General features: G+C 37.8%; 2 protein-coding genes across 19 annotated transcripts in view; both read left to right on the forward strand.

Moving 5' to 3' along the window:
* The window catches only part of IRAG1 (inositol 1,4,5-triphosphate receptor associated 1), a 79486-nt gene extending 75441 nt beyond the window's left edge, over window positions 1-4045 (forward strand). For 16 of the 17 annotated variants that reach the window (XM_064512997.1, XM_064512999.1, XM_064513001.1 and 13 more), the window contains one exon: window positions 696-4045. In XM_064512997.1, coding sequence (XP_064369067.1) covers window positions 696-936 — 241 coding nt within the window. In that variant the 3' untranslated portion in view covers window positions 937-4045. The remainder of the gene's footprint in view (window positions 1-695) is intronic. The other variant, XM_064513000.1, reaches the window with a different exon arrangement.
* A 192-nt stretch (window positions 4046-4237) lies between these two features.
* Window positions 4238-17593, forward strand: LYVE1 (lymphatic vessel endothelial hyaluronan receptor 1). Of its 2 annotated transcripts, none has more exons than XM_026104541.2 (8): window positions 4238-4425; window positions 5895-6016; window positions 7188-7311; window positions 12088-12247; window positions 12353-12492; window positions 14891-15190; window positions 15840-15918; window positions 16610-17593. In XM_026104541.2, exons 3-8 carry the CDS (start codon window positions 7230-7232, stop codon window positions 16794-16796), a joined length of 948 nt encoding a protein of 315 aa, XP_025960326.1. In that variant the 5' UTR covers window positions 4238-4425; window positions 5895-6016; window positions 7188-7229; the 3' UTR covers window positions 16797-17593. The 2 variants fall into 2 exon arrangements, with proteins under 2 accessions (XP_025960326.1, XP_025960327.1); XM_026104542.2 differs by having other exon boundaries at window positions 4239-4425; window positions 7193-7311.
* Window positions 17594-20006: the final 2413 nt, after the last annotated feature.

A 20006-nucleotide genomic window follows, 5' to 3' on the forward strand; every position in this document is an offset into this window, starting at 1 on the left:
TGGGATTTTTGAATCATCTGCTTATTATCATCCCAACTGAAAAAACTTTTCCAGAATATTCAGCTTTTCTTAAGGTTATTTGAGTTTCTTTGGTGGCTCTACCAACTCTATTCTCAATATACCTTCAATTTCCTTCATTTTAAAAGCAGAGACTTCTGCATTGCAGAGAAATTGAAGACTGGCCAAAGTAAGTAATATTTCTAATCCCAAGATAAGGTAGGGACCCCTACCTGATCCTAAAGGACTCATTCCCAGCTTATTGTGATTATAAACATCTATTAATTTGAGATTCAAGCCATGTTCAGAAGGATGGCCACCTCACTGCCAATTGTGAAACTCTATGCTAGGAAATGTTTTCTTTCTAATAGTTAGTTTAACTGAGCAAGCTATGAACTAGGCAGAATTTTATATCTTACTAAATTCTGAGATTATCCTGTTGTCAGATGGGAGAAATAGAAGTCAAGTTTATGGCTCGATATTTGTCCTTTGTCCTTACATATCTTGCAAATATCACCCATCTTTGAGTCTACAGCTCTTTTTGAAACAATCTAACAATGTGGTTCTTCGCTGATAAGTTGTTTGTTTTTGGAAGAAAGATGGTACAACATACCACTGTGAAATTCCTTAAATTTAGAAGCTTAAGATAATCAATTTGCATATGCTTAATATATAACAGATTTTTTTTCATTTTACAGCAGACTTGAAGTCATCATTAATTATTTACATATACTGTACCCCAAACTGTGTAAACACTGGAATGTGGTATGGCTTGTAGTGGCTGCGATAATCATTTTTGCTGTGGTGTTATGGATCTACCATTCATACAACTCCTGTGATGAAATATCAGAGGGACCTGAAGGGAAGGCCAGCTGTTCTGCTGCCCATCAGTATTCCTGGTGGAACTCAGGATTTCGGCATGAGCAACGCACTGAATAATAAAGGAACAAACACATATTTATGGTACCTGAGCAAGCACACATGTTAGAACACAGTTGTTAAAGGTAGTGCTTAGTCATCTTTCTGGTTGTTAAATGTGATCTGTTAAGACACGTGAGTTACTTTACAGCATCAGGTTTGGAGATGCATTGTGAACACAGCTTGCCAAAATGACTGTCTGATAAATACTTCTGTCTGTCCGTCCTGCTAATTGTAAGTGATTGATAGGAATAAAGTAATACTGAATCATGGTAAGATTGTGGCAGTAATCAGCAACCACCAAGACATTTAAAAGGAATATTTGCACAGGACATTGATGTCTGTCTTATGATTTTGAAGAAAATCAAATACTACATTTGCGGAGTTAGTTGCTTTACCTCAGCATTTCCAGAATTTGTTGATTATTGTTGAAGTATTAATGGCATTTAAGTCCTCTGGGTTTTAAGAGTCTAATTTTCTTATTCACAATTATTGGGTAGAAATGGAAGGCCTTTCATGGAAGATAAAATTATATTATCAGGCCAAATGCATTGCTGATACAGTAATTTTATAAGAGGAATTATCTGTACAATTATTTAAATGGAGTATGAAGTATAAACACACATGCATTTTATGATATACTTTAAGAATGGGACCACCTTTTTATCTGAATGGGATATGTGGCAAAACCTAAAATGAGGTCTAGGTGGCACAGCTGATATTGTCCAGTGCATCTGGGAACTTCTGATGTATCAAAGGGATACGCTTTGTAACAAATTTTGCTGCTTCTCTGAATAGCAATGTAGCGTATGCTGTTCAGAGTCACTAATGATTGCAATAAAAAGTAATTGCTGTCTGGAAGATTAGATGTGCAGTTTTGAACATGGGAAAATTGGCAGGCGACCACTCTGAACGGACTCTGTGCTATGCTAATACTGGATATAGGCTTATACTGTGTACAGTAGGCTTATACAGTAGGACTGTATAGGCTTATACAGTACTGTGTATAGCCAAAACCTGCAGGTGCCTACCTGAATGAGAGCAGTAAAGTAGTGAGGACTTTGATGAGGTCACTGCATGTTCTTAGTAGTTCATTTTCAGAATCTGATGCAGGGTTTGTTAGTATTCTGATATACCTTCAAAACTAAACCAGCAGGTCATGCTAGATTAATCTTTTGGATGGATTTTTTAAATTTTTCTGCCTATTTGGGAATTGAGAGTTCTTACAGAAGAATGTGAAAACTTGAAATCTTTAGACATATGTAAGTTCAAAACAGTGAAGCCATTATCTGAAAATTTATGCCTAGAGCTGAGACCAAAATGCATGTCACTTAAGGTGTATCATATGTACCTGCAGAATCTCACTTCTGATTGAAGATAAATTGCATATGTGTTTCCATTGATATATGCTTGAATCTAGCCACAGTATGAAAATCAGCGTGACACTTGTTTGTACTCTTGGGTCTTGCATTCTTTTGGCATTTTCTGACTGATTAACAGCACAGTTTACCAACTGAAGGATAAGGATGTTATGAAGTACTGTAATTACAGTTCAGGTACAGTTAATATTCACTTGTTTTCTTCTGATGTAAACATTGAACTTCAAGCTAACTAGCAAAGAAAACAGTTTTCTAACTCAGTCAGAAATTTAATTCACATATCTGGCACTAGTAACAAGTATCCTGCTGGTGAACTTTGTTTGTTGCATCTTTAGCCACGTTTCTTAAAAGATATTTGTATGGAGAAAGGAAAAAATAGGAGACCACTACCACTGTTACAAAAAAAAAAAATTGCTATAAGCAGTTGGGGGTTTTGTTTTTTATTTAAAATATTTTTGAGGAATAAAATAGTGTTTAAGGAAGTTCAAAAAGGATGATGGGAAAGTGTCATTTTTGTCTAAAATTGTAATTGGTAAAGAATAAGACAGAAGAAGGTTTCTTGCAAATTACCTGGTATCTGCTTGGTTCTGTTAGAATAGCCAACTATGAGGAACTACTATGATATGTCACATACTTAACTATTTAAAGAAATTTCTCAATAACTCTTTGAACAAGTTTTTATTAGAACCAGCTTTTTTGACTTGCAAATCTTTAGGCATATTGTTGAAAACCTAATAAGGCAATAAAAATTAAAGATGAATAGTCCTGAAGATTCAGAATCCTGAATGCCAGAAATTATGGCACATGGAAATTTTGGACTGCCTTGAGAAAAATAGAGTTAAAAATGCCTGCATTCAAATTAATTTGTTCTTATTCACATCCACATTGATCTGGGTCTAACACCTTGTTTTAAGCACATGAAGAATCTTATTGATATCAATGGGATTCTTCAACTGCTTGAATTTAAGCATGCCATAAGTTATAGTGGGGTCAGTATGTGGACAGGTTCTCCATCATCCTCTTGCAATTCAGCGCACTGGCTTTTGGTAGACTTAGTGCAGAAGGGAAAATTTCTTTTAAGTAGTTGCACCATTTTGAATGGAACTACTTGCATATCTAAAGTGAGTATAATCTAGCCATAAAGTTATTAACTGGTATGTGTAATAGACTGAAAGAGGCAAAGGATTTTAATGGGGATTAAAAGATGAAGATAAAATGGTTTATAAAAATACATATATTGTTGCTCTTTTTATACCTACTGTGAGCAAAATGTCCACTAAAAATAATGGAGAGTGACTAACAGCACATTAAATACTTTTGCTTATGTTTTTCAATTAATTAATGGAAACACCTTCTGGGTCTTTTTTTCCTGATAGAAAAATAAGTTGAGCTCAAAAACCATTCTAAATGTAATTTTATCTGCTGGATATTAGTTTGCTCTGTCTGCAGGAAAAAACCTCTTCTGTGTTCAAAGATCACATCAGATCAAGACATAGATTTATTATTTATGCTATTAACACTGAAATAGTTTTCTTGAGGTGCAATATTTATTTTTCTGCTTTAACATGACACGTTTATTGTTTCTCCTTGCACAGCACGAATGTTTTTAGTAAAAGAAGTTTTAAAAGGGCACTATTTTTGTGTATCATATTTAAATTTGTAACATTGTAAGATTTTGCACAAGTGTGCTGGTATTGTACTGTATAGTATCACATACTTGAGTTTTGAAATAAAAGTATGGTTTCAAAGTCCTCACTGTTGCTACCTCCAAGGGGTATTTTTTTTTACATATGCTCTCTCTGCATGTTAATGGCTTTATGTTCTTAAATGCCTACTTGCCTTGTCTACGCTGCATAATGTAGTGTCATGTTACACGTACCAAAGATCTTGTTCTTAGTCTTTCAGTTCTTCAGCAAAATGCTGTCAAAGAGGCAAGCAAGCTCCTGTTGCAATGGGGAAAGCATTTGTAAGGAGTGTCATCCCAGTCATACCTAAAAAAAGATGAGAGAGGAAACTGGCGTATCCTGGAGAGAGTTTAACCTGTTTAAGAGAGAGGCTGCCTGTCACGGAGAAGGCTGAAGACTGAAGGCCACAAGGGAGATTTTCCTAAGCAAAGGAGACTGAGCGTAAGGTTAGGATTCTTTATTTGCTTTGCATTCTTGTTGGCTTGGGAGGCCCGGGAAGCCTGGGCCATGTGCAGAGCTGAACTGCTGCCATCAGCGGGGAGACACAACACTCACTTTCCACAAAGAACCAAACTGTCACTGCTCAGTCTCTGATGGTCTCTGTCAAGGAGAAAAACTTTGGAGCAGCAACAACCTTGGAAGGAATGACTGTTACCAGGAAAAGAGATGCTGATTTTTGTATTTTTCACATAATCTTTTTTTTTAATTTTTAACTTGTTTCAGCTTCTGTTGTTCAGGCTTCAGGGTTCCTTAGGAAATGGTTATAGGGTGCAGTTAAGTCTATTACTTTTCCCCAGATCAAAACCTTTGCATGCTTAGCAGTCCTTGGCAGTATTTTAAAACATGGGCCTTTCTAAACATGTTGGCATGAAATGCTGGGAATTTCCCTTATGTTACAGTAAATATTTAGATCAAATGTTAATGTATACACATACTCAATATGATCTTTATACCAAGCAAGTTAAGATGAAGATCCATGACCAGGTTATAGTCCAAGTAGGTGATCTTCCACATGGTTTTGGAACAGCTAAAAGGTAAAAAGGAAGAAACTGACAAAAAAAAAAGTTATTTGAGTCTTATTTCCCCATTCTAAAGTTGTTTTCTCCCTCTTCTAATTTGTAATTTGTTGTTACAAAACCATGTGAAGGAGCCCCTATTTTTATTCAGTGTTGCAAAGGTGTTACGTCATTTTTCTAGCTATTCTTCCAAATGTCAGTAACCTGGACAAAGTTTGACTAAAGGAACGGTGAGGACAAGAGGCACAAAGTGTTAAAGCTTGGGAGAACATTCAGCATGCAACTTTAAAATCTCTTCCCGCAGAAACCAAACTTTTGAAATTGGTATTCACAATAGTAGGACATATTTGACAGAAAGCCAAGCTGGAGATAGTAGGGGTCTATTTAAAGTTCTCTGTGTTGTAAAACCACAGACTACTGGTCCTTGAGAGCTGCAGAACAGCTATTAGTCTCTGGTCCTACCTTGTGAATGCAAGTAAATCCATTTAGAACTTGCTTCAGTGAGAGTAAGTCTGATTACTGTATTTCAGATTGCCATTGCTTTGTGAAGGCAGGTAAATACAACGCAAGAGAGGACTGAATAGAAATTCGAGTAAGAAACTTGTCTTAAGATCTCAAGCAGCTTTACCAACATTCAGATCCAAACCATGGCCCAAATACAACCCAATTTTCATTTCTTTATTTGTAATGGAGACACTATAATTTCATTAACTGCAGCAGCATCCTCCACTGGCCCAGTGGATGTCTATCCCTGTTATAGTATACCCATATTTATGTTATATATTGCTGTAAGACATGGGGCCTGTGCCAGGTAAAAATTAATACTATCTGAAGTGTGAACATTCTACAATGTAAAATGCACCTTAAAGAGGCAGCTACTGTTACACTTGTGTTTACAGGACCTTGAAACAGCATGGGGATCTAGGACGCCTAAAAGTTTACTGAATCACAAGCTGAACACGAGTCAACAATATTATTCTGCTGCAAAAGAGGCTGATACCATTCTGAACTGTATAAGCAGGTAAAGTAATCCATTAATCAATACTCGGCTTCGGCAAGGCTTTGGCTAGAGGAAAAGAGTGAACAAGCTGGGGTTTCTTAGCTGAAATAAAAGTGAGAGCAGAGGAGTAAGTTTTCAAATAAATGTCTGCTACAAAGAAGAATGGAATAAACTGTTTGCCATATCCATTTCCAGTAGGAAAAGAAGCAATAGGTTTACACTGCAGTAAGGCTAATTCAGTTTAGACTAGGGAAAACTTTTTAATGGTGAGTAACAGTGAAGCACTAGAATAGATCACTTAACGAAATGTTAAGAATTTGTCACTGGAAGTCTTAGGTTAGACAAGCATCTGCCAGGAATAACATAAATACAGCTAATCCTACTGACGGTAAAGGGAACTAGCTGATCTCAAAGTTCATTCCTGCTCTCTTTGTTGGAATCTCTGCAAAATAAGGTTTCTGTGCTAAGAATTTCCAAAGGTGTCTTCTAAGTTATAGCTGCCAAGATCATCCATGGTTTAAATCAGTCTGTTGGAATCATTGTTTGTTGGAACTTCACAAAAGGGAGCAGCAAAACAACTAGCTCCCACCACTGTCCCTACGGTTGTGCAGGGAATTCCTTTTATGGTAGCGTATTTCCAAATCTGTTCAAAATGAAGTATCGAACTACCTCTGCATTATGGTACATATTTTTGCATCGGAACTCTAAAGCAAAGGAAGGTAAAAGTACATAACCCTTCTCCCCACCCCAAAAGAAAAATTCTGATTTTGGTTCTCTGTATAACTGCCTGGCATGCTGTGATACAATAGAGAATCCTTTCTATTTACCAGCTGAATAGACAACATGAGTAATGAGCTGTTAATCAGTAAAACAGGAAAAAATAGCAAAAGAAAAACTTTTTTCAAAGTGTTTACTGAATTAGCAGTCTGACAGTCTTATCTCCCTTCCTCAGCTGTGTTTTATGAGTCAGCAGTAGTTAAATTTTCCAGAGTGTCCTACATGAAAGAAAATGTAGAGGGAGATTAGGGATTTCCAGTTAGTGACCTCACCTTTGAGTGGGATAGTCAACATACTTGCTCTGGCGTTCTTTCTGTGAAGCAGTGCAGTGACAGCTGAAGTTGCTTTCAAGAAGTCATCACAAAGGCAATCTCAAAGGTGGTCTGACAATATCCCATACTTTAATTCTCCTTAGTACAGGAGACTCTGGATTTCTCAATTATCCAAGTCGGTGAAAATGACAACTTATTTTGGAGTTACTTCAGCAGTTTTTTTGGTGTGGGTTATGACATTCATGGCTCAAAATTACTTTATAACAGGTATGTAAAGTTCCACTTTTTAAAGTCTCCTAGTTTAACAGTAAAGTACTTTTAAAAATTAACTACATTTGCAAACAAAATGGGGGAAGGGTGGGGAGTGTGTGTTAATGTGTTTGCTGGCATATGAAACCACAGGGATTTCAGAAGTCAGTGCAATGAAAAGTACTCTACTAAATAGGGAAAATCTTTCACTGTTTGTGTAGTTTAATCGTTTGATAATTTTAAGTGTTTCCCAAATGCTACAGAACTGCTTGTTTTTAATTTTTGGTAATGCTTTTAGGATTAAGTTCAGATCTGTTGAAATGTGATTTTATTTTATATTAAGATACCACAGCACTTCTGTACAGTTCTCAGCGGGATATGCATGAAGCCAGTTAACGTGCGTCTGAGATAAAATGCTATCTTTAATGCAAACTGTTCTGCTCTGATTTGGCAATATCATGACACTGTCTTGATTTACAACATTGAAGGAAATTTAGAACAAGAATTTTTCAGTTCATCTTCAGGGCAATCGTGCCTGTCTCTGGTTAATACAGTGCAAAAGTTTCTGTTTTATTTAAACTGTCTGAAAAATTAACATAGGGAACTGTCAATACCAATTTCATCATACAGTTCTTAGATAACCGTCCTCCCCCAAGCATGATTATATGCCCGTATTTTTTGTGATTTCGAAGGTTCTAAAGACAGTTTTCAACTTTTCTTTTATGTGTTTAGTGAAACTTGGATGTCTTCTCATTCAACTTGAATACCACAATCAACCTGAAACAATCTAGTAGCCTACTATCCCAGTAGCTACTAGGATATCTGCAGATACCCAATGCACATCAGGGATAATCTCTTTATTTTCAGATATTTCACTGTAATTTTCAAGGAGTAAATGCTTTTTCTATCTATGTTAAAAAAAAAAAAAAAAAAAAAAAGGTTTTCTTATCTATTGAGAGGCTTCTAAAGGAGATTCAGACTGAGGGAATTAGATGCTCAACTCAAGTCCTACTAAAACTCCACAGGACTGGAGTACCTAACAATAGTGGTCTCCTCTAGAGATCCCAGCCATTGAATAATTCTTACTGAGAAAACTGAGAGTTTGAGCTTTAGATGATCCCTTTCAGCTATCAGCTGTCAGGACTCCCGTTAACTGGGTACCTGCCTTACCTGGGCAACCATGTTGGTTGCCTCTGGTCAGTGGTCCAGGAGCTCCAGTTAAGCTCAGGCCTGATGTGCAGTGCTGGCCTGAGCTGTGTGAGCAGTGCTGGCCTAAGTTGTGCTGTGGTGTGCCTGTGCCCAGCCCAGACTCGTGCTGTCCTGGCTTACTGCCTGGGCTTCCTGCATGGATTTACACTGTAGGTAGCCTCATCTCCAGGATGGACCTTAAGCATGTGTTATAGGTAGTGTTGTCTCCTGCTGCTCCCAAATGGAGTTTCTGGATGAACTCTGGACTTGCTCTGGAACTCACTACCTTGCTCTGTCAGGGGCTGCTGGTGAAAGTTGTCACTGTCACCAACCTGGCCCTGCTCAGATGCTGTGGGACTGCACCTTGGTCAGTGACGACATTGTCCTGCCTGCGCTGTGGTCACCCTCGGTTCCTGTCTTGTCTTCCCTTGTGGGACAGCCCCACTCTTGCTTGCTCCCTGACATCAGCAGCCAAAGGAAACTATCTCTAGCAAATCAGAGTGAGAACCTGGGGCAAGGCAAGGAGGTAGCAGCAACAGCTTCCCAGAAAAGCTAAGGTTCTCAAGAAGAGAACCAATATAAATAAAGGTTCTCAAGAAGAGAACCAATACACAGTAAAGATAAAACACCTTGCAAAAATTGAACAGTTTTCTTCCTGTCCTGTGACAATTTTGAGTCTAGTTGCAAGACTCTTCTCTAGGTTTTCCCAAATTACTCAGTAAAACAGATTTGTCATACAAGACCCAAGTATCGAGGATCATGTTTCTTTGTTGTTAGATTAACTAAATAGAGCAAAGCATAAAGGACAGGTATGCACAGCTTGTGGACCCAAAAGGCTAATGTGCTTTTAAAGAATTAGTTTCTCTCCTGTACAAATTCAGCCTTATTTAGTACAAAATTCAGAGGTGGTTTAAGAAGTGATGAAAAGACTTGAAGAAGCTACTGTTCTCTTTCTGGCTTTCTTTCTCACATTGTAAAACTATCTGAAATTTAGATTGAAGCCACTTTTCCAAAGAAGAACTTCTCCAAAACATTCTTCTTCTTCTTACTGCTTCATTTTTTAAAATGCTTAGGGAATTCCAAGATAAAACTTTGGCCCATGTCCTACAATTGCTTTTTTTACCACTCAAGACTTAGTTTTCTGGTACTGAATTTTTATATTCATTTTGCTAGATATCTATTTTACAACTCTTATGTAAAAATATTCCTCTTGTAATTGAATCACTTAAGGTCGTAACAGTTTACAAGTATCTAGACAACTTTCCAAAGTTTCAAGAAATTCCATTCAATTAGCTGCTCAGCGTTACTTGAAATTTATAAAGATGGTCATTAAGAAACTTTCATTCTCAACATTAGATTAAAAAAAAATTATAGTAGGAAAGACAGGAAAATAATTAATGAAGTAAGCAGTAAGAGTGAAGTCTAAGCATAAGAAGTAGGAAGGGAAGAAAGGATTTAGGCACAAATCCTACAGGAGAAATGGCTTGAGAACAAGAAGGAGGAATAGTGGAATCTGCCTTAACAGCTGAGAGTTATTCAGGAAACCAGAAACAATTCTGAAGAAGGCAGGGAGAGCAGCCTGTTGGCAAAAGGGAATCAAGAAAGGTAAATGCTGGACCATCTGTCCAATGCAGAAGTACTGTGGCCAAAATAAAGACATACAAGGGGGCATTCATGAAGGCAGGCTGGCTGGAAGAAGGTACTTGACAGTAAAGCTCAATCACCTTCACACTGGGACTGCTTGGATAGATTTGAAGTCCTTGATACCTACACACATATATTCACTGAGCAGCAATGCAGCTCTGGTTCTTCATGCAATGTGTCTGGCTGGTTTTATGTCCTAGTCAGACTTAGATGTGGCTGTGGTTTGGCTGTGGGGACTGCTCAGTTGTTCGCTGGCTCTATTCCGTGCCAGGAAGTGCTAGTGGGAGCCCACAGCCTCCATAGCTGCTGAGATAAATCCACCCAATTCAATGCTTGCCCTGCCAGATGTTCAGCTTAGGACATTGAATCCTAAATTCAAAACCAGTAAAACACCGTGGGCACTGGAGATATTTGGCTTGATAATGTCGCTGACAGAGGGTCCAGGACAGCTAAGGTGTGTCCTTTACCGGAAGAGTTTCCAACCCCACCATACCTGTGGCAGCAGGACTGGAAAACCTGCCTTACTTTTGTCCCTCCACTCAGGCTTAGTCATCTTCTTCCTCTCTATACCTTCTCATGATGGGAGTGGCTTGGTCACCAGTTCTATCTTTTTATTCATAAAATTCAATTTAACCTCTACTGCTGAGGAGTCATGGGGTAGATCTGCAGGCATTGCTTCATTTTCTCTCAAGAATTTGCGGATTGCCTATAGTCTGACACCCAGATGTTATGAAGTATTCGTTAGTGTACGTACATGATGGGCACACAGACAGAAAAGGATATTCAGCAAGCAACAACTGTGGGTATTGGTTATCTGAAATGCTTGCAGAGCTATATAAACATGAAAAGTATGCGGATCCAGTTGCATTTTGGCCTTTTTCTTGATTTTATTTTGCATCACTATGGGAATTTTCTTCCTGCTTATATGTAGTTCTTTTAGTTCTCTTAAGATGATTTCTTCATACAGGTTACTCCATGTTCTTTTAGTGTGGCAATTACTGTATGTAACTCAAAAAAAAAAAAAAAAAAAAAAAAAAAAAAAAAAAGAAAATCTCTTTCCAGTATATGCTTCTGGTGAAATATTGATAAAAATGAGTAATATTCTTTCCTATTCTTTCCCGTTCGCTGTGTCAGATCCTGAATTCTGTTCTATGTGCTTAACACAGGCTAAGAAAGTAGACCATGTATAATCAGACCTAAGCTATGCATTCCCTCTCCTGGGGTAGATGTAGGTAGCACACTCTGAAGAACCTGGATGGAACTCCTACTGAAGAGGAATTGGGAAAAGTGTCAAAAGTTCACCTTACGCATTTCCTTTTCTCCTACCCCTCTGCTGCCTGCCAGGTGCTCTCAGTAAATTGAACAAAGTAACTTAATTTCTATCACACCTGATAGTGGCTGGTGAAAAAAACCTGATGCCAAACTAGAACAAAAGATAAACGTAGGAGGAATAAGGAGCTATAACAAAATCTTTCTGGGCATATTTTCTTGTATTTTTATTCATTCTATGAAAAATTATGTATGACACCTTTGGTAGAATTCGTGTTGGTGAGACTGGTATACTGAAAGAACCAGTGCTTCAGTGCAACTGTAATTTTTATTGGGGAGGGGAGGAGGGGAGAACTGCCTAATTGCTCTTCCCATTTTGCATAAACGTGTATGACAAATAACAGCATCTTTAGTAATAAGTTGACTGCAGGCAATAACTCAAATGCCAACTGTACATGCATTTTCTTAATCTAATAATAGTCAAACCCTTTGAAATTCTGGACTATTGTGTTGAGAAAAAGTGTTTTCTTTTAAAAGATCACCTTCTTGCTATAAGTTAGTTTTCTACTGTCCTTAAGCTAGGAAGTTTAAATGATGTGCCATTCAGTTGAACGTGATCTTAAATCCTACATAAGGAATAAATAAATGTTAATGTTCAAGTACTAACCTTGGATATTTATGTCTGAATTACAGGTTCCATGCTTTCACCTTGCAGGATCGCAGGCATAGGAATTTATCTTGAGGAGAAAGTGAATTTCTCAGATGCAAGTAACGCATGCAGTCTACTGAATCTGCAATTGGCAAGTAAAGACCAGGTTGAAAAGGCTTTGAAACACGGCTTTGAAACGTGCAGGTATGAGACATCAATTAGTATCTGATTAGCTTTAATGTACTCCTTCACACAGTGTGAAGTTGTGAACAAGTACAGTATTAAAAGGATTGATCCTTTTTATTGTAGCTATGGATGGGTGAAAGATGGATTGGTTGTCATTCCTCGGATAACATCCAACAAGAAATGTGGTAAGGGCAACGTTGGACTAGTACCATGGAATGCTGAACACTTTAAAACATTCAAGGTTTACTGCTTCAATTCCTCAGGTATGCAAGCGTGACAACTACATTTTTCATGTTTTACTTTGATTTTTTTTCAAATATGCATGAAAAAAACATAACGAGTGACTTCTTATCATTTATTGGCTCTTTCCTCCTTGATCTTAGGTGTCGTCTCATAGTATTTACACCTGTTGGGGAAAAAAGTTTCCAAGAAATACAGACAGAAAATGTGTATAGGTCCATTTGGTTAATGCAAATTAATAATGTGGTGCTTCCATTACAGTTCTTGAAGAAGAGATGCTTCTACCAGTCTCCTGTGTCAGTACAATACTACTAATATATTTTGATTATCTGGGCACGTTGATTTAAAAAACAGCAGCGCTCTCAAATTCATAACTAGGGTGGGTCTGTGTGCATGCATATGTTTTTGCATAAAGACCAAGAGTGGGGTCCTTGAGAAGAGGTTGAATCTTTTTGAGGAAAAAAAAAAAGTAACTTAATGCATTAAGCTATATTAAAATATAAGCTAGCACAAGTGAACATCCATAAAATCAACTAGATTCCCAAATCATATAGTTTCCTCTGCAAGACTTGAATCTGCATCACCCTGTTTTTGAAAGGATCTGCCCTCCTCCTCCTACTTCTTGACTGTCCATCCCCATGGATGACATTGGAAGATACAGTAGTGGAACACGGGGCTCGATGGAAGTTGCATCTTCTCAGCCTAAGAGATCAGTATTGTTTTTAATGACTTCTGTAGTATTAACTGAAGATAAGTACTTACCAGAAGTATTGTGTTCCTGCTAGCGTCCTATAGCCCTGTCACCTCAGATCAGGTGACCATGTACCTCTGAGCTCATGAAAAGCTTGAGGATAAAGCTGTTAAGGCCACTACTTGGCCAGAAAGACTTTGTTGATGATCCTGAGCCATTTTGATGAAACAGAGTAGATAATATAAGTAGTAGTCAGATTTTGAAGCATCTGACTGCTAATAAGAAAGCACTGGAGAGAAAAAGCACCATTAGAAATGCACTTACCACTTAAACTGTCAAGTTAAAAATGACATGATTGGGCTAACTTATTTTTTCTCTACAGTTCATAGCTTTTTTTTTTTTTTCTTTTTTCTTTTTTTTTTTTTTTTAATGGATGCACAGAGGAATTAGTCCCCAGTCGGCATACTTTAAAAGGAGCTGTTTCTATTTGTACTACTACCTCTGCTCCTTTACAATATGGTATTTCAATGCATGAAATATATTATGCATCATTCTGCATCAGAAATTTTGGGTAGGTTGGTAAATTACTTGTTTTGTTTTGCTTTAATTCAAAAAAATTATGCCGTTTCCATATACGGAGAAAGTTAAGCTTGCTGAATGGTTAGAACTTAGAGTAAGTAATGTATGTTTAACACTGTGATGATTCTGCATTTTCTTATCTTAATAACCAAACTGTTGCCTGTTCTAGGCATTTCTTACCCAAAGTAGCTGGCATAAGATCATTCTCCTGTCATTTTTATTTGTGGTTGTAATGCAAAAAATCACTTGAAAACTATAGTGGAAAAAGTAAAAAGCCTCTGTCATTTAGCTTTTTATTCTGTGAATGAAACTGCGTCATCACACTCCCCACAGGGATTCATCTGGAGAACAGTACATACGTCGTTTCCCGGTATTTATGTTGTAATCTGCTTGTTACTTTAGTGAAACGTTTATAGCTTTTCAGAATATAGAACTCCACTAGAAAACACGAATTTTCACATTTTCACAGGAGCCTGGTTCAGAACTCAGATTTTCCATTTACATGTAAAGCTCCACTTGCAAACTCATTTTTATAGAGACAATATTCGCACCATTTAAATAACTGCATTCCTGAGCATGCCTGAAATTAGTTTCTTTTTAGCACCCATTAGAATTGTGTCACGTCTTCATGTCTCTCTGGTGTCTGGTTTACTTGAAAGTTTTATGGCTACCTTTGTTTCCAGGAAATCAATGTAGTGTTCCAACTGTCAGCAGTGCACGCATATATTTTAAGCATATAAATAATCATATTTATTTTAAAACACATAATATAACTGAAATACTTTGAGGCTTGGATCTGCAGGTAAGCCTCCTGCTCTGCAGAAGGTCATGTTATCTTTTGTTATATAGATTATAAGTACTTTTCAGAAGGAATCTTGTCATTGGTATGCAATTGTAAAATGAGGGTCATAGTTGCCCAGAAAGGTCTTTAACTATGCGAGTAACATTAAGAGTGTTCATAACCATGGTCTTAGCCACATGTTTGAAATAGGCATGCCCTCATCTGGGTGAGGCTGTCGTGACTAAACAAAGAGTAATTTTCATAAGGGGATGACCGGGAAACAATTTATATAAACAGGTGAGCTCTACCTTAAGTAAGTGCAAAACTAACATCCAGCACAATTCTTACGTATTTCCTTTCCCTTCTGCAGATGTTCACATTAATTCGTGTAAACCAGATCCAGCTACACCCATACCACCTTCATCGAGTGAACCAACGGATTTACCTACATATTCTAGCTCAGACTTGACTGAGACCATCACAGCAGTGCCTAATACAACTGTGTCAGAACAACCCCCGAAAAATGTGAAATTTCGTGTAATATGCATAACCGAAACTATATTACCAACAGAGGGAACTACTGCAAAAATTCCAGAGGAATACCCACTGCTCGAATTTCCTAACCACACTTCCCATGCTGCCTTTAAGAATGATGGTGTTGTCTTTGGAGGTAAAGGCCATATATGTTACTTATTTAACTAGGAAAGCTAGTTAGTCGCATAGACCATAGCAGTCAAACTGTTCAATGGGTATGTTTGCTACTCTAGCCATCCATTTTTGTACAGCTGAATCTGCAGGCAGAATAAGGATATATCATTCTGTAAAGGCAAAGTTTATAATACAGATAACTTTTTTAGTAATTGGAAAGTAGAAATAAGGTTTAAATATGATTTTATACATTCTGTTCACATTTTAATATGGAATGATGGAAGTTCATAATGGTTCATTTGAACTGAGGGAAATACACTTCTGAGAAAGCTAACACCATGTGCGCAGAGTAATGGAAAGCTCAGCTGGCTCTAAAAAATAAAAAGCAACCAAGAAGGTTCTAAGGGGAGAAGTGATTTGTTCTTTTCCAGATGTGAGGTGTGAATAAGTAATTCTAATTTACAGCAACTGGGAAGTATACTAAATGTGAGGAAAAGCATCCTGTGTTCCTGCAATTCATCATACCTTTATTCTACTGTGAGTGTACGTGTGTAGCCTCTTACACTAGGCTATTATTAGCAGAGTCTGGATTTATATTCATGAGCCTTCAGAAAGGCAGAATGAAGTCTATGTAAAATCTCTGTACTTACCTCATTTATTTTTATCTTTAGGTATCCCCACGGCACTCCTTGTACTAGCAGTGATCTTCTTCATTATTTCAGTTGTTCTAGCAGTCTGCTATATCAAAAAGTAAGGTTTTCTTTTTTCTCTTGGACTGAATTAAGTAGCACACTACAACTAGTGAATATTTACATATACAGCTAAAGAGCGGAGATTTAATGATAATGCTATAACCATATAGAAACAAAGAACAAAATCTTAAGCCCTGTTGTTCTACAGATAAACTTCTTGCTGTAGCTATTCCCTGCTTTAAAAAAAGAAACTGAAGAGAAATTTTGCCCATCTTTGTTTAATCAAGCATACCTACTATGGGACACTTGTAAGTCTGTCAAAATGGTAGTGTTGAAGTGTGCATCTGTTTATCTATGTCTGTTTAGGAAGTTGTATTGTTTCTTTCTGTGTCAGACTCATGGTAAAAATTTTTATTGTTGGACTATGATCATGTTCAGAAAAAATAATTGTTGAGCTCATTTGAGTGATGCACACAGATCTTCAACATAATGGATCATTAAATCATATAAAAAAGTTGTTTGCATTTCTAACATCCTAGACCAGGCTTTATCGTTACGTACCAAAATCAAAACTATTTCTTTAAAAAGCACATTGCTTCTATGCTGTTCTATCATGCCACTATTCTCTGTGGAACTTTTGCTTGCATATGACAGAGGAAACTAATTCTAGCTATTTTGTATTTTTTGTTCAGTGATTATACCAAACTATGTCAATGCTTCTGCTATAATATCCTTTTTTCTATTTAAAGGTATAAGAAAACCTTCCCATTTTCAAACAAGAATCAACAAAAAGAAATGGTTGAAACTACTGCTCTCAAAGAGGCTAAGACAAATGACAGAACACCTGAGAAGGAAACAAAGAGTAATGGGAAAAAGGTAGAAGAGTCTAAAACCAAGCCTGAGGCCACAGTAAAATGTGTAGAAGCAGAAGTTTAAGAGGAGGAATATACGTTTCTTATTAGACATTTAAAATGAAGCACACAGAAATTAGCAATGCTTTTAAAAATGGGTGATCGTAAATATTGGCCAGATGGATGAATGTTTTCTCTGTCTTAACATATGAAAAATTGGTGTTTTAATAATTAGATTTTTTTTTAGCTATAAAAGCTCTTGCAAAGGAACATGGTATCTCATTTACTTGAAATAAATGAAAAATCCATTGTACAGCTCATTTTTTTTATCTTAAATAATAAAGAATTAGGAATATCCTATTAAGTGAGATGCAGTGTGTAACTATTTGTATAGAATTCAGATCAATATGTAATAGAAAAGTTTTTTATCCAGCTGGAGGATGTCTGCTAAATTAATGGTTAAAATAAAATGTTGCTACTGTAGCTCTTACTCATGTAGATTTATTTATTTCCATTGAGTAGTTGCACACTGTTTAAAAGAAGTCTGTTTACAAACAGAAGTCTGTTTATGAGTAAAAAATCAAAGGATCAACCCACTGTCATTCAAATACCCAAAGAAGGGTACAAAGATGCTGGTATTTATATATATTCAGCAATTAATAACTTTTTTAGATACCCTCACTATATCATAATTTACTTTATTTGTTACGATCTATTGTTACTCTACTTCAGATATTTGGCAGGCAAAAAAAACCTTGAACAGTTTCTCAACAGTTATATTTAAGGTCTTTTGTGTATATTTAAATGTGGCTTTCATAAGAAAGATCTCAAGTGATATGTGATGTTTACAGTACTTCGTAAGAAAATAAAGTATGGTAGATATGTTTGTCTGGACAATGTTTTGCTCATGAAAACTGTCTCACAGGAAAAAAATCATACAATCCCAATGTTACAGAAGTAATTAGCTGATATAGGAGGTCAACAATAGCAGTTTACCAAATATTTTCATGAGTAAATGGTTTGGATGACTTAATATGTGAAAGGAGGTTATTATGGTGAAGTAAGTTTCTCTTTAGATCAAGCAGCTTAAAAACAGTCTTAAGCAGAAGAGCAACAGAACTGCTAGCCTAAGCAGGGTTTTCTGTAGTGTAGGATACTGGGTTTTTTACTGTCTTTTTTCTGTTTCACAGACATTTAATAATTGCCCAGTGGTTATATATATTCCCCTAGAGAGCAAATTTTAGTGTATCGCTAATAGCATACTTAGAGCAGTTGTGTGTGTGTGTGTATTAAGTTATCTCAGAAATACTTTATGGCCTCAAGGAGGATTTGGGCTCAGTTGGTATGTTAAAGCTAGCTTGCTGCAGAAAGATTGTGATTCAGTACAGCTCTTAAAAACTGCTATAATTTGAGATGTCCGTCAACAGAATTTCAGCATTCAATCTGCACATGAAAATGTGCCACAGAGGAGAGCACTAGACACAGCCGACCCCGACGGCTGAGCAGTTGTCTCCTTGCTGCGGGTGAGCACTGCAGGAACCCCGTGCGACTGTCCTCGCCTCCTGATGGCAGGGGTGACAGTAGGCCACATGCCGAGGGAGAGTAGAGAGCAGGAATAAGGCCAACAGGAAAGGTCACAGGCATCACTTGTCATGATGGTGTCGCAGTAGAAAACAGGCTTAAGGACAGAGGCAAGACAACATTAATGGACACCAGGTAATTACAGACTTTCTTGTCATATATTACAATTTCCCTCCCCCCTCTCTCCTTTCCATATTTTAGGAAGTAGTTATTTTTCTATTCTTTTCCCTACCCCCAAGAAGTAGTTATCTATCACCTCTGTTATTCCCCAACTAATATTACCTCTGTTCCACAGGTACTGACTTTATTTTCTCTCAGATTCTCACAAACACTTGATGAGACTCAGAAAATTGTTCCCTAGTTCCTCTTAGGCTGGAAGTTTGTTGCTTCTGTTTCAGATCTAAATAAGGGCTTTCGTGCCCAGAAGTGTTTACATTCACCATCTATTCTTGTTAATATAATAAGAGATCGCTTCAACCTATAAATCTTTTTGTCATTTACTTTAAAAACTCAGATAGCTTTCATCCTGACCTGCCTGGCCAGTGTGTGTAGTTTGATTTGTCCCCCAGCTGCTGATTCACAGGCTCCCTGGAAATATAGGGCTTGACTCTCACCTGCAGCCAGAACACGACATCGTGCTGCTGCCCACATCCGTCTGTCTCGCTGTGCCTAATCGGAGCAGTGAAGAACTGTATGGTACGTGGTTTTACAGATTGTTTATGCCAACAGTATGAAACAAAGGCTAAAATGGACCCTGTTACACTATTCTGTATGCGATAAACAACTAGCTCTGTGATAACAATTGAGATAAAAATACTAGCCAGCAAGTACCACATCTGGGATTGTATGCGTCTAATGGGTGCTACTCAATCATGTATTCAAATTAGAAAGTACAGGATGTTCTTGCTTGCTGTATAACAGAATTCACGTTGATGTGCCACTATGAAGCAAACAAAGAATATTTAAATTCCTGACAAAAAGTCTCAAAAACCTAAACCCTTAACTGCAGAAATTTAAGAGAAATTCTTCAGTATGTCTCCAACTTTTCTGAAGTGTTTTGCTCTCTTTTGAGAAAATCTGGTATACAAAAAAAAAAGATGTGAAGTTTCCTTGGTGTCTCAGAAATGACATTATGCTTGAGTGTATCTTAAACGAATGATTCACTCCACCTCACAGGAGATGGCAGCTTGTATGAGTCACGCGACAGTAACTCCGCTTGCCTTCCCACACTGCGGCTGCAGATGTTTGCTGACCTTAGGTGAAGAGGGTGGCTGGGCTGCAGGAAACCCAGCGAGGGTCCCAACCCCGGCTGAACGGAGGGGTGGCAGCAGCAGGGGAAGTGCGTGTGCCTGTGTGTGAACAGAAGTGGGCAGGAAGGGGAAGTACTACTCCTTTTCTCCGCTTTAAATTAAAAAGTGCCTCAGGATGTGGGTGACCTCCAGGCTGCTCTAGGATTTCTGTTCCTAAAGTGCTTGCTCTCGGTTTTTTTATTGTGGGTTTTTTTTTTTTTTTTTTTTTTTGGTGGAAAGGTCGAGAGCGCCCCTCCCTGTCCCCCCGCCCTTGTGCCCCTAGGAAGAGGGCAGGAGAGAGGAGAAGAGGGCAGGGCTGGGGCGGGTCGGCCTGCGGCGGCCGCGGGCCGGGCGCGGGGAGCGGCGGGCCGAGGCGGCTTCCTGCGTGTCCTAGCAACAGCGGCGGAGCCCGGCGTGGCGTCACC

The sequence above is a fragment of the Dromaius novaehollandiae genome, chromosome 5 (genome assembly GCF_036370855.1).
Source record: "Dromaius novaehollandiae isolate bDroNov1 chromosome 5, bDroNov1.hap1, whole genome shotgun sequence".
Classification (NCBI taxonomy): domain Eukaryota; kingdom Metazoa; phylum Chordata; class Aves; order Casuariiformes; family Dromaiidae; genus Dromaius; species Dromaius novaehollandiae.